Source organism: Podospora pseudoanserina, chromosome 5 (genome assembly GCF_035222485.1).
Source record: "Podospora pseudoanserina strain CBS 124.78 chromosome 5, whole genome shotgun sequence".
Classification (NCBI taxonomy): domain Eukaryota; kingdom Fungi; phylum Ascomycota; class Sordariomycetes; order Sordariales; family Podosporaceae; genus Podospora; species Podospora pseudoanserina.
Genome location: NC_085924.1, coordinates 342,570 through 356,686, shown reverse-complemented (window position 1 = coordinate 356,686; position 14,117 = coordinate 342,570). Strand labels below are relative to the sequence as shown.

General features: G+C 53.4%; 5 protein-coding genes across 5 annotated transcripts; 3 read left to right on the top strand and 2 right to left on the bottom strand.

The window, feature by feature from the left end:
- Positions 1–21: 21 nt before the first annotated feature.
- On the top strand, positions 22–721 carry QC764_0073570 (uncharacterized protein; the record flags this gene model as incomplete). Its single annotated transcript, XM_062940673.1, has 3 exons — positions 22–208; positions 414–586; positions 650–721. The coding sequence occupies exons 1-3, from the start codon at positions 187–189 to the stop codon at positions 719–721; spliced, it is 267 nt and encodes an 88-aa protein (XP_062798484.1). The 5' UTR covers positions 22–186.
- A 1,275-nt stretch (positions 722–1,996) lies between these two features.
- On the top strand, positions 1,997–4,780 carry QC764_502000 (uncharacterized protein; the record flags this gene model as incomplete). The annotated part of the gene is made up of 4 exons (XM_062947460.1): positions 1,997–2,255; positions 2,311–2,850; positions 2,904–4,261; positions 4,543–4,780. The coding sequence occupies 4 exons, from the start codon at positions 1,997–1,999 to the stop codon at positions 4,558–4,560; spliced, it is 2,175 nt and encodes a 724-aa protein (XP_062798483.1). The 3' UTR covers positions 4,561–4,780.
- A 2,009-nt stretch (positions 4,781–6,789) lies between these two features.
- Positions 6,790–7,980, bottom strand: QC764_502010 (uncharacterized protein; the record flags this gene model as incomplete). The annotated part of the gene is made up of 1 exon (XM_062947461.1): positions 6,790–7,980. The coding sequence occupies one exon, from the start codon at positions 7,978–7,980 to the stop codon at positions 6,790–6,792; it is 1,191 nt and encodes a 396-aa protein (XP_062798482.1).
- A 971-nt stretch (positions 7,981–8,951) lies between these two features.
- QC764_502015 (uncharacterized protein) lies at positions 8,952–10,210 on the bottom strand (the record flags this gene model as incomplete). Its single annotated transcript, XM_062947462.1, has 2 exons — positions 8,952–9,569; positions 10,085–10,210. The coding sequence occupies 2 exons, from the start codon at positions 10,208–10,210 to the stop codon at positions 8,952–8,954; spliced, it is 744 nt and encodes a 247-aa protein (XP_062798481.1).
- A 1,913-nt stretch (positions 10,211–12,123) lies between these two features.
- On the top strand, positions 12,124–14,011 carry QC764_502020 (uncharacterized protein). The gene is made up of 2 exons (XM_062947463.1): positions 12,124–13,227; positions 13,282–14,011. The coding sequence occupies exons 1-2, from the start codon at positions 12,359–12,361 to the stop codon at positions 13,754–13,756; spliced, it is 1,344 nt and encodes a 447-aa protein (XP_062798480.1). The 5' UTR covers positions 12,124–12,358; the 3' UTR covers positions 13,757–14,011.
- Positions 14,012–14,117: the final 106 nt, after the last annotated feature.

Here is a 14,117-nt window from a genome sequence, read left to right as displayed (position 1 = left end):
GCATCGTCAAGTCTCCGCCTCCACGTTTTCAGTGTCTCGCTGCTTCGCCATCAACTTGGGGCGCGAGACCATCTCATTCACCTGAATTCTCCCTTTGATCTCTGCTCCTCCATAAGGTAGCTCATTACTGGCAACTGTTGGAGTGCGGCTAGCCTAAGCTGTCAACGATTCAATGAAATAGGGGTCATGATTCGTGCCCAGTTCTCAAGTCATTGGCAAATCCAATAATTTTCTTCTCGGCAAAGAGGCTGACACAGACCACTTCATCAGGATCAGGAATGTCAACCAGACACGTGCTCTTGGCATCAAAACCCTTACTGTCACCACGATGCCAGTTATTTTTGTTTCTTGCACGAGACGAGGTCAATATCTTTGTCATCATGCAGCCACATACATGATAAGCTTGATATCAGCCCGTCAGCACTACCACCGCGGGAAGCGCCAAATGGATTATGGGGTAAAGTTGTTGACCCGCAAGGTCTGGACCCCCGTGTTCCTGCATATCACCACCAAAAGAGAAAAGAGCGACATGCCTCAGAACCTTAGCATGTTGTGTTCCTCCAGAGCAAACCCAACGTTATGGCCCGTCAGCTTACCATATTGTTACTGTCTTTTGTGCAGACCGCTGACTGATCTGCGCTGTAAGAAGTTTATTTTGGTACCCGGAAACATTCTGCAACAAAGCGAGAGAGAGCACCTCGGCATATGTCTGGAAAGGTGATCAAGAAACCAACACCGTTGTGGACTTGCCAACAGTGAGCTCGCCCTGATGCCCTCAGCCAACCCCCCGGACATGATCCCGGCCCGAGAGGGGAGTTCCGATCAGTGTAAAAGGCACCACTCGATTGGTTGCTTGGCTCATTCCAGAGGACGGTTGACTGCATGCAGAGAGGGCGGCGGCCCCACTACTTCCGCCGCGGTCCGGACCTCCGGTACAAACCCCCGAGCCCCGACACCGGCGAGAAATGGGGCCTGATCTGGCATATCTCGGGTACGAGCGGGCAGACTTTTGCCCGAAAGTTATCGCTGGAGTTATTATAATGCTGAGGATTCCCAACGTTGAGCGCTCTTCGTCGACCCGCCCTGTCATGGCGCTTGGCCCAACTGGTGAATACCTACCATGATCGGATATGATCTTGGGATTTTTCCTGGGCGAACAAATGCGGCCGGCTTTTACTTCACAACTTGCTAACACTTGATCAGGTCTTTTGCAAGTGAGCGTTTTGCAACGAGGTTGTACCACCTTGGACGTCCCCCTCACCAGAGTGGGCGGCTCGCTCCATCCCGCACCCGCACCCGCACCTGGGCTTCCCCAAAAGGGACTCTTGGGGTGGTGGCAATTGTGATGTTCTGCAGCAGGTCGCATTAGCATGTGGAGGGCGGGCCAATAGCACGGCCTAGCTGAGGTCAACACCCATTCAGCTGGTGTGCCAGCGACAGCCTTACCATTCTCGGTTGTCGTACATAACGCCATCTTCGTTCCAGGTGCTTGGAGACCCGAGCCCGCCATCCGTTACAAAAGAAAACCTTCGTGTGAAACTGCTTGCACCTGTCAGTTCCAGACCACGTTTCCCAAGAGCCTTCTAACGCATTCCGAAAACTCTAGAACGTTTTGTGCAATTTCACCTGCAGGCACAGCCGGCCACATCCAGCAGCACTAACCACACACAGATATGGATATCGACGAACTCGGCTTCCAACATTCAGCTGAAGGATTGCATGGACCTTTTGAGATATCCCCGCTTGTGATATTGGAGCCAAAGGATGTTTCAAGATGAAGCTTCAGCTTCAATGTCGCGAGGCACTTCCGATTTCTCCTCCGCGCAAGCGCTCTCCAGCGTACGCCACTATTGGGCGAGGCCTTCAATCGATCACGAAACAGTTTAGTCCAGAAGTAAAGAGGCTTGCGTCGTTTCTCCATCAAGTTGTTGACGACAACAAAAGGAGGCACCTCAGTTGACGATTGGGCTTGGCGTCGCCAGGAAAGGAGTATAAGATGGACGTGGTGATCGTCTCAGACGACGGACACTCGCCGCATCACTTTTCACATCATCAAAACTCGTTCACACATCAAACCAAAATGTCTTCTGACCCCTATCTCGCCGTGGCTGCCACCTGGGAAATTCCTTACGCCCATACCCAGGTGACACCAGAGTCTTTCTTCTCCACTGATGACACTTCCGAGTCGGTATTTGACCCGGACCACCGCTCTCTGGTCGATGACAACGATATCCGGGATGGCGGAAAATATCGCTGTGAGTGTCCTCTTCTGCGCGAATCTGTGACCGGCAAGTGTTGACAAAGAGACAGCCATCGTCAAGCTTCAGATGCGCTATGAAGGCCAGCAGCCTGGTGATAGGTCCTACGCCATGGGTACCGGTTGGCTCATCGCCCCAGACCTCTTGGTGACTGCCGGCCACAATGTCTTCGACTGGTCTGGTTATGGCAGAGGCCTCGGCAAGGCCGTCGACATCAAGGCTTACATCGGCTACCACGGACGTTCCAGCATCAACTCTCCTATCGTGCAGTTTCGCTCAGGCAAAGTCGTTGTCACCAACGCCCAGTGGGTTGTCGACCGCAACAACCGCCATGCCGACGTCGCCTTCGTCAAACTCGACAAGCCCTTCACTGGCAACCTCCGCCTCTTCACGTACAAGAACACTCCTGAGAGTGGCGATGACATGATTGGTGTTGTTGGCTATCCTGCCGACAAGACTCTCGAGGATGCCGATGGCCGCGAGGAGAAGGGTGCCCTTATGTGGGAGCAGTTCACCAGCACCACTTACGTCCTTGACTCGGCCAAGAACAAGGGAAGGGGCATGCTCAAGTACCGGATTTCGACCTTTGGTGGTGAGTTTTGGATTCTTTTTTCCCCAGGATAATGTTGCGCTAACAACGGATAGGTCAATCTGGTGCTCCTGTTATCCGCAAGGGTTCCAAGCAAGCTGTCATCGGTACTCACGTCTACGGTGGCGGCGACAAGAACTCGGCCAGTGTCATAGGCCCGCTCGGCAATGACTACGAGGGCATGCTCAAGGTCTTCGACGGCAACCTCCCACCCTGGGGTGAACACCAGGGCATCAAGCTTGTCAAATACGGCTACTCCACCACCTCCCCCGGCGCCAGTCCCACGACCCAGCCTGCTCCTCGCACCGGTTACACCTCCGCTCCAGCTCCTGGACCCCTTGACGCTGAGGGCTTCTTTGACGACCTCAAGAAGGTTGCCAAATTTGTGCAGGGCAACGTGGGCCCTGCCGCCCCTGTTTACCTCCAGCCGTTCTTGGGCGGCGTCCACGGCGCCATCGCTCACGCCATCCTCGGTGTCATCAATCAGGCCACTGAATCTGCCTTGACTGATGTAAGCTCTGTGCTGCAAGGCACGCTCGAGCGTGGCATCCTCGCCGAGGCTGCCCTCCAATCCATCTTGAAGCTAGAGGACAACCCCATCACCCGCAAGATCCTGCAAGAAATGTCCTCGATCTGGAGCACCCACTACCGCTCCATCAACTTTGACCCCATCATCTGCCGCCTCGGCCCCGCCCTCCCCCTGACCGCGAACAAGATCCTCAGCTCGACCGAGTACACCCAAACTACCGCCACCGGCGAGGTCAAGCTCAAAACCGTCCCCTTCGCTGCTACCTCCAACGGCCCAGCCACCAACGGTCAACAAGCCGAGCTCTTCGGCCTCTTCCCCGGCATCACCATCGGCATCGAACTGGGCAAATTCCTCGTTGACACTATCAAGAACCGTGCCGAGTCCTACCGCGCCGAGGGCTGGTTCGACGACCTCGGAAAGGTCATCGTCCGCGCCGTCGAGCGCGATCCCCTTTACCAGCTCACAAAGAAGATTGTCGAGCACGTTTCCGAGTCTTCCTTCTCGACCCAATCCCTCTCCCAAGCCGACCGTGAAGCTGCCATCCTTGTGGCCAAGCGGGCCGTCTTTGGCGAGACCGCCCTCCAGGCCTTGTCCAAGCTCTCCAGCTCGGAGCTGCAGCAGATTACGATGTCGATCCCGGAGGGGCAGGGCCATGAGGAGTCGTTTGGGGACTTCCTCGGCGGTCTCGTGAGGGATATTGGCGGGGTGGTCAGCCAGGTTGCGCCCGTGGTGGTGGGGACCGTGCTCCCCTTCCCGCTTAGGGTCGCTGGTGCGGCTGAGAGCGGTGGGATGCTGGGTGTTCCTGCCCAGCCCCTTAGAAAGAAGTCGAGCAGCAGTGTGTTGGATTTGATCCATGGTGATGGGTTGAGCAACGGGCTTTTGCAGGTGAGCAACAATGATTCTCTTTCTCTTTCCTCCCTTCCACCACCTGCACGAGGCACCACAATACCGGGGGGGTCAAGGCTCATGGAAGATGACTCCAAGGTTGGAAACCTCGCGTCGCCGGAGTTGCATCTGGCAGAGCTACATCAGTCCGACCCTGACGGGAAAGGGGCAAGGCTGGAGTACCTCCGGAAAAAGTATTTGGCGGACGGGCCGGATGAGAACCAGGATAAGCTTGTTTTTGAAGAGTTGTGATGGGGCAACAAGGCTGATTGTGTTTCTAGACTCGGATTTCTGCCTGAATCACCTAGCACGGCCCGGTGGGGTTTTTCTTGTCTCGTTGCTATTTGAAGAAAACCAAGATGGATAGATGGTACAAGTCTAACTGAGTGTTCAAAAGGTGTCAGTTATCGGTCTTCAGATTGGTGTGCTTTGCTTGGCTGCGTTCACTTCTTTTCCTGGCGAGGACGGGTTGTGAAAGGCAGGACAGAGAACGTAGTATTAATGAATCTGGTTGTTCCATAATTGGCTTTGTGTATGTACATTGCTGGCTGTGTCGATTTGCCTCAAGCACGGCATTACACCCCTGATCTGGCATCTAAGAGCCGGAGAATTGAGCCCTGCAGCTAGGATGCAGTCGGATGCCCCTTTCCATCGGCCTCCTTCTCCGAATCGTCACATATACAGGGCGGGGCCTCTACACTGCAGAATTCGGGTTCAGCCGACCGCTCCCCATCAGGCCCAACATGCCAGCTCCGTTGCCAGAAGGGCTGGTCGAAGACCCTGACTGGCCAGCAGTTGTACATCGGATAGCTTTTGCACATCTTCTGCCACGGGACCGTATATGGCTCGCATGCACACGCGTCCTCGCCCAGACAGTCGGGGCATGGCCGGAACACCCCCTTGGGGGTGCATTCTTCGCAGGGGATGAACTCCCAAGTGGTGCAGCATTGGTTATGGCAGTAGTATGCAGTAAAGTCTGTTGAGTGGTGGTCAGAGTCGAGCTCCTCACGGCAGTAAGAGCATTCGAGTTCTTCGGACTAGTACTCCCTGTGGCCCCTAGCCTGTGGGGAGCGGCATCACCAAACCTTGGCTTCGAACTCCAGCGACCCATATCGCTCAAGTGCCGGGTCAGTTTACATTCAGTGCTCTGGGTCAAACAGACGCACATCCTGTGCCCGTGGAAGAGGGGACACTCGGTAGGGCATTCTTTAGGTTCCTCTTCCATGCAGTATTCGCAGCTGACGAGCGGTCCGTCGCTGGGGCATTTGGGATTGTGCCAGGTGTACTTGCTGTACAAGTCATCAGGGTGAACTATCCAGTCGCAAATAGTGGCACAGGGTGGTAGCGGAGCTGGTTGGTCATCGGGCTCCTTCTTGGAGGCTTCGTCTTCCGGTTCTTGATCGCCATCATAATCATCATCGGCGCCTTGCTCCTCGCCATTTCCGCTTTCCTTGCGCTGCTGCTCCTCGAAACACATCTCGCACGGGAGAACAGGTGGTGGATGATCCGCTGCGATCAGTGTCTTGACATCCCCAGCCCTCACAGCGAAGAGAAGGGCAGAGAAGCCTGTTACAAGAGGCTGCGGTGGAAGACTCGGCGACTTTGGCATTCTTCTGGGATTCCGTGCTCGAGGCGTCTGATCCCTCCGAGTCGGAGGCTTGCCGTTTGAGCGACGGGTTGAACAGGAGGTCGGCTGGGTTGGGGAGGGTGAATGGGGCGCTCATACTGTGGGAATCGTGCGATGAAGGACTGTGATGATGGAGGGCTGTTATGGTGGAAGGTCAGTGTTATTGTGCTCGCGCCTGTGACAAAAAATTGTGACGTGTCGTTCACGGTTCCGTTCTGAGCTGAAGATGGTGAAGATGATATTACGACCCCTGCCAAGCTTTTTATCGTGCTGGCGCGGTGTTATGTGGGTTGGGGTTGTTGAGCTGAGGATGTTTCTTGGCACCTACACAAGCAGCCTCGAACCACGAGAACATTGGTATTTGTTTTTCTCTGTTGTTTACCTCCCCGGCTTATAGCCAGCAACTCGCCCGCGCGTGTCCTTCCGAGTAACACACGAATTCCCAGTCGCTTCATCATACGAAGCCGGCCTCTTATTCCATTTCCAGTCTCACACCCTGCCTATAACCATGCGCTTAAAAAAGCTGAAGGTTAATCCCGCTGTGGCTATGAATCTAATTAGTGCTACAAGATTAAAGTTATCCACTAAACCGTGGTGCGGCAGAAGACCACAACCGAAACATAATTCTCTTGCCAATGGCCTTAGGCTGTCAGGAATATGCAACCCCCTTTGACTGGAAGCGGTAAATGCGGCGAGCAAGGGCTGGATGGGTGGGATTGAGGAGGTTAACTTCTGACAGAGTCACAACCAGTCTGGTACACGGAAGAAAGCGACCCAGGAACACGACATGCCAAGATTGCTTGTGTTAATGCAGCACGGGGTAAGTGTCGTGCTATGTCTTTATCCAACTACATACCGACGCTATCTAATACCTGTATCAGCTATTATCCCCAGTGTCTCCTTACAAAGCCAGGCCCAAAACAGCAACACCTGCTACAATTCCGTGAACCCAACCCGCGCCCGGCACTCCCTTGCCAGCACCAGCCGTGACCGGTCTCGACGTAGTGGATGCAGCCTGGCCGGTCGTGGTAGGGAGATAGCCTGTGTAAATTCCGGTGTAGTTTCCGTCCCAGGGCGCTGTACCCGATGGGGTGCGCGTTGCTGTCCAAGTGTGAGTTGGGGAAGTGGGACGAGGGCAGTTGGCGCCGACGCCTTGGGAGCAGCCGTAGGTCGGCTTGACGGGGGGTAGAATGGGGAGCCTGGTTGTGCCCGTGGGGATAATGCTCGGAGTGACGGGGCAGACTGTGGTCGTGAAGGGAATGGTCTTTGTGATGACGGTGGGAGCGCCGTTGCAGGGAACGGTGGGGGCGCAGGAGGTGATGGTCACGAGGGTGGTAGTGTAGATTGTGGAGGTTGTGTAGCTTGTTGGAAGGGGGGTGAGGGTCGTGGAAAGGGAGGTAAGGGTTCCGATGGGGATTGCGGTCGCTGTCCCGGTGGCTGAGGGCTCGCCAGTTACTGTGGTGCCGGGCTCCTGGGTGGTCGTGGCAGAGAGCTCGAAGCTATCAGATGCTCCGACGCTGGGGAGGTCGGACTCGACGATGGTGGAGGTTATAGTTGGCTCGGGCTCGTCGACAAGGTCGGTGCCGGTGGGCTCGGTGTCCTCCGCTGGTTCGGAGGTCAGAGGCTCTTCGGCAGTCTCAGTGGAAGTTGGCTCGTCAACGACATCAATGGAGGTCGGTTCAGGCTCCTCGATCGCATCAGTGGAAGTTGGCCCGGGTTCCTCGACGTCATCAATGGGGAGCGGCTCTTCCTCGCAGGCAGGAGCGCTTGAAGAAGGAAGTGGGGTCGAAAAGGTGGTCGTGACAGAGCCGCCATTGCCGACACATGTCTGACCTTCGGGACAGCACCCGTACTTGTCGTTGTCTCCGATCTGGCATTTATAACCAGCTGCACAAGCTCCCTCCTCGGTGGGGCAGCAGCTGTACTCCAAGGGAACACAACCATCTCCACAGGTCTGCTGCCCAATATCCTCGCATGTCTTGACGGGAGTCGTGACGTAGCCGCCATCTGTACGTCCTCTGAGAAGGGGAGGATACGCCCGTGCCATGGCGAGCATGGGCAAAGCGCCCAAGATCAACAACTTGGAATGCATTTTTGTTTTAACTGAAAACGACTGTAAGTAAAACGAAGGACTGGTCCGGTTGGACTAAAAAGTAGTGATATTACCTATCCACCACAAGATAATGTAAAAAGGAAAGACAAGACTCAACCGCCCACGGGATGTCGTCGAGCATTTGAGGAGCCGCGAAGGGATCGGCGCCCCGTGTGTGCTTAACCATCTGTGTGATGACAACAGCCTTCCTGGCGGCTCTGGGAAATATCGGATGGTGAGATCAAGGTCACATTTCCATCCGGACAAGTGGCGTAGATCCCATCTGTGGTCAGGGGTTGGCATCCATTTTGTACTGGCTGTCCAATGGCAGCGGCGCTGTACCTCGCATGTGCATCCAACATCGCCAACCTTGAATGCGTGTCTGCTGACTAGTACACACAAAAGCTGTCAAGTGCCACATGGATACCTGACTTCATCGAGTCTTAATAAGACGGGAAGGCACCGTGAAATGAGGTGCGGACGACTTCGGCCCAACAACATGTTGAACACGAATGTCACACCAACAGCAGCGAACCTGTGTTTGTTGCTGTTAGTGGGAAGGTGTACGTTGTACTCGAGTGGTAACAAGGACCGTGCATGGCTTGGTTGGTTTGGAACCAAGTTGGAACGATGAGTCAAGCAAGGCATAGGTAGCGTCTTCCAAGACGAGCGGCGTGAATGATTTTGCAGACACCAGGTTGATGAAGAGAATAACGGGTGCTGGAAAAGCGCTGGCTGTGTGTTTCTCTGTCCTACCTACCAGGTAGGGTACCTAATACTATTCCTCGTCTATCACCACATACTTTGTAAACAATAAGTCAACTAATTCACCAAAGCAAGTCACCCTAATCGTTATCGTCGAAGAGTACTATCGGCTAAATACCTTGTACTATATCTCAAACAAGCTACCTATCCATATATATATCCAAGCCCATATCCACTTCATCGACAGGTTATAATCCAGGTTCTTCTTAAAGAGCCAGCCCCATAACAGCAAAGCCGGCCATGATTCCGCCAACCCAGCTCGCGCCTTGTACTCCCTTGCCAGCCCCGCCGATGACGACGGGTGCAGATGTACTTGTGCCGTTTGATGCGATCTGGCCGGTTGTGGTGGGGAGCTCGCCCGTGTAGATGCCGGTGTAGGCCGCGGTCGGTGTCCCAGTGCAGATGCCTGTGCAGCCGGTGGCAGATCCAGTCGCAGATCCAGTGGGAGTGTATATGCCGGTGTAGTCCGCGACAGGTGTTCCAGTGCACGTGCCCGAGCAGCCGGTTGCAGTGGCAGAGTAGATGCCGGTGTAGTGGCCGCTGTCATCGTCGGGAAGTGTTCCGGTGTAGATTCCGGTGTAGTGTCCATCCCACGGGCCTGTGGCGGATGCATCACCCGCGGCTGTCCAAGTGTGAGTCGGGGAGGTGGGACGAGAGGTTTCGATGGATGTCGTGGTGTCTGGGTCTTGCCGGCCTCTGATAACAGGAGGATATGCCCGCGCCATGGCTAGGATGGGCAGAGCACCCAAGACCAAGAATTTCGAATGCATTTTCTTGGTTTGGTCAAAGAAACGAATGTACCTTGAACAGAAGGAAAGACGAGCTTTGTGGACTGGAGATTAGTGACGGTATTCACCACAAGAAGAAGAAGGAATCAACGTCCAGAATCAACCGTCGATGAGATATCGTTGAACTTTTTGAGCTAACCACGGAAGGATCGGCACCCCAAGTCCTTGGCTCGTTGTTGATGACAACAGACCGGGAAATATCGTACGGGGAGCCTAAGGTTGCATCTCCGTCTTGGCGGGTGGCATAGACCCAATCTTGGCGTCATGGGTTTGAATCTGTCGATACCGATGGTCTAATGGCAATAGCGGTGTACTTCGTATTTGCATCCTTGTCTCAGTGCTTGACTGTTGATTTTGCTTCCGTTTATAGGACGGGAGGGCGCCGAGAAATTAGATAGTGTATGTATGATGGGACGTCGGACTTTTGAGGTAGGTAACAAGGACCATGCATAGCTTGGTTGGCCCTGCGAAGTTGGAACGATAAAGGAGGAGAAGGACGATACCCAGGGAAAAAGATATACGAACCAAGAATGAAGCAGGCAAAGACTTACCAGGTATCCAGATATCACACGGGCTGAATGCGAAATACGATGCAAGGCTTGCGCAGCCCATGCACAGCTATCAGGGGTAGAATTGCAAGATTTTGAAACATCATAGTGTATAGAAGATTCTAACATCGCAGAGGTTAAGAGACATAGACTTGGAAGTGTGTTGCTTGGATCATGCTTCATTGACTAATCTGACAAGGAGCAACACTCCTACAACCCTAACCCACAGTCTTGGCTCAGGTAAGCTATTCATGGCCAGTGGTCTCTTTACAGCACAGCAGCACCATTAGGAGTAGTCTCTGGTTATGTTAAACTGGAATTGGCCATGAGGACCGACTGGTCCTGGGTCAAGTGTGGCTTCCCTCCCGTGCCATCCGACAACGGGATCGTCAACTCATATCTCTTACCTCATGGACGTGAATCATGAGGGCTATTGTAAGCTCTCAATCTCCTTAAGTTTGACTCTGAAAATCTCCCTCCGCAGTTGACCGAACCCGAAGCCGCAAAAAATTGTTGCGATTTCTCTGTTTGACATCTCAAGGCTGCGACGTGGCGTCCTTGGCTGGAGCTGGAGCTGCACCTACTTCCTTTCTCGCGTCATCATCCTACGGCAAAACGATGCCGGGAATGACCCACACTTTGAAGTTCCAGCAGTATACAGCTGGTGATTTTACATTGTCTCTTGTTCATGTTTTCCTCTCGACTAATGGTCTTCTTTGACCAGCCCGTTGGGTTTTCCCCTTCCCCACGTTAAGCAGGCTGGGGCTTGGCGTTGCTTGGCCTAGACGACGCTTACATGTATGCAGATAGTGCCAAATTTGTTTCAGGTACACGGCAAGCCCTTGATAGGCTGTGACTTAAGGACTTTCAACGAGCTGATGAGAATTGGACCTAGAGACCGTACGCACTACTGCAGGAGTTTGGTATTAGGGTCAGGACAACACACAAACAACCCTTTCTACCGGTCTACTATTCGGATCCAATTTCGATCATTCGGGCTCCCGGACCACACCACCTTCGGGCCGCTGCCGATTTGGGCCCAGGCTCCGTCTGTGGCTGTTGAGTGTTCGTAAGGCTCTGACCTGTTGTTGGCCGGTGAAGACGGTGAAACATCCGGCCAACTCAGCGAAGGCTCCTGCATTCGTTTATGACTCCAAGTTAGGATGGATTTGGGATTTTAACATGAGGCTGAGATGCAGCTTAAGGTAGCTGCAGGTTGGGATGAAATCATCGCTGTCAGCTGAACATGAGACGTCCCACCTTAATCGACGGAATATCAGGAGTTGCCTTGGCGAGCGTGAGCATTGTCCAAAAGTCCCAGTCGGTATCGAGAACGGTCTGTTTGCGGGCAGGGGATGGCCTAAAATGACGTCTCCGCTTTCAAAACCATGGCCGCATTGGGGGCAGGCCGGGATATTTGGGGGTTGCTGAGGCGAGCCTTGCAATGGGGTTTCAAGGCTTTCCATGATAGCTCTAAATCCAACCCATTTTACTCGAACGAGGTATCTTGATAGACGTCTTGGGACGGTGGTTGATACCTACCTTCAACTCAGACCGCAATCGGATTTCAACAACAATTACTGACAAAGATGCATTTATTTGAGGACGAATACATCTACAATCACAACGAAAGGAACAGGTAGTGATAGTTGAAATCGACGTGTTGGCCTATGCCCTGGCTCATAGGGCTGCAAGTGCTAGGCCGGTTAAGCTCGTAAGCCAAGGACATGCCGTCTTTGCACGCCGGTCCTAGGCAGCCAATGGAAATGTCCGCCTGGGTTGAAGAGCGCCTACAAGTCTTGACCCCTGATCTACCCGCCACTACGGCGATACCCCTGAAATTTGGTCAATTATCATGCGTTCTCTGATGGCTTGAGCGCAGATTAACGACGTGAACATGGTGTTGACCTACGTCGTCGACGCACGCCACAAGAGAGACAAACAGACCCGTTGACCGAGACGTATCTATCAGATCTGGTCGTCAGTGGCAAGGCATTCTGAGTATAAAGTCCTGTCGTTTCCCACCTCAACTCAACTCAGAGTTTAAATCCTCACCCCATCGCGCAGTCTCAGGCAGGAATATAACACCGAGAGCCTCGTTCATTCGTTGGGAAGCCTCGCTACCTAGTCACTCTCTTCAGCCATTCCTTCGTTACTTACCTACACTGATATACACTTCACATTCATTTCAACCAATCAACCCACGACCCTTCCTCAACACTGTTGCACTTTTGACAAACGCCCTTACAGTCCATTTGCTATAATCTAACTGCAAAGATGCGTTGGACACAATTCTGCTCCTCCCTTATTGCTGGGTTCTTGGCCACTACATCCCTTGCCGCAACATGGGAGAGAGACGTCTGGGCGCCGACCTTCCGTGTCGGTGGAAAAGGAGGCAGCGAATTTGAGTTGCTGGCGGAAACCGGCCAAACCGTCCAAAAGATTCGCGTCTTCAGGGTAGCCACCACGAAGAACAAGCAAACTCTCCGGGGCATCCAGGTTACCTTCTCTGATGGCGCGACCCGAAGCGCTGGAGCATTGGAGGGTGAATCCAAAGACTACCACTTTCAGCCAGGCGAAGCAATCACCGAGATGACTCTGTGGGGTAACGGTGATGGAAAACGCACCGGCCGCATTCTGTTCAAAACCACCATTGGAGGCGAGTTTGATCACGGGCAAGACACAACTGGTCAAGGAAACTTTGTCATGGAGGTTGGATCGGGAATGCTCATCGGCTTTGTTGGAAGAGCAGGCAAGGAGATGGACCAGCTGTCCCCTGTTTTTATCAGGAAGCTGGCCAAAGATCCGGTGCTCGAGGATGTCCGCATTGACTCGTACAATCCCTTTGCGAATCTCGAGCTGGAGACATTAAGCACCAAAAAGGTGAAATGGGATGGAGTGGCCCACAACTGGAGCTTCGGTGACACGATCATGCGTTCTACATCCACGACTTGGACAACTTCATCGTCTACCAGTTTGACTTTCGGCATGTCCATTAAAGCTGGCATTCCCGACGTCGTGAGTGTCGAGACATCCGTGTCATGGTCTACGAGCTCTTCCTCTAGCCAGTCGACGACTCAGAGCAAAGATAAGACATTGACCTGGTCCCTTGGCGGACGGATTAATTCACCCGAGGAGGCTGTTGAGTAAGTGACACAATGCCTGCACTGTCTCACACCAGTTGCTAATGAGTTCCCTAGTTGCACGGCGCAGGTTTGGTCAGGCAACCTGAATATCGGATGGGACGGCGTTCTCGTCCTCGACACTGGTGTCAGAGTCTACAGAATACCTACTCGGGGCACTTTGAAGAGGGTGGACGTGTCCGAGGTCATTTCACAATGCAGCCCGCTGTACCCAGAGCTTGTCCGTCCCGGGTCAACCCAACCAGCTGTCCAGACTCCCACACCCACACCTACCGGATTCATCACCGTTACCACAACATCTCTCTCGACTCCTTCGTCTTCTCCCTCTACGGGGATCAAGCCACAGCCAGGCACCGTGGAGAACTGCGCTGAATTCCACAAGGTGGTCGCTGGAGATACATGCCACGATATTGCGCAGGGAGCAGGGATTACCTTGGACGAGTTTTACGCGTTGAACAAAAAGGTCACGATTGACTTTGAGTGCGACAACCTCTACCGCGGCTACCATGTTTGCGTTGGTCTCGCTGCATGAGGGGTGCCCTTGGATATAGTGGGAATAATCAGGGCGGGGAACCTTTCTTTACGACGATCATGGTGAATGGGCCAAGTGATGATGGAAGTGACTTTTCATAATGGTTTCTTATGCGGTGATGGAAATGAGGCGGTATTTATGGGAATGAAGGTTGGTGATAAGTGGACAGTCTTCACCGATATCTAACTCCATACGCTCTTTTATTTTATTTTAATTTTTTAGATAAATAACAAACTTGAGACTCTCTTTAACAAATTGGAAAAATGCAATTGACTCGTGTGTGTGTCATGGCCATCTCAATTCAGGGGCTCAGGGATAACACCCTCGCAGACCCCTAACCCTCCCTGGTCCAGCCTCGGCT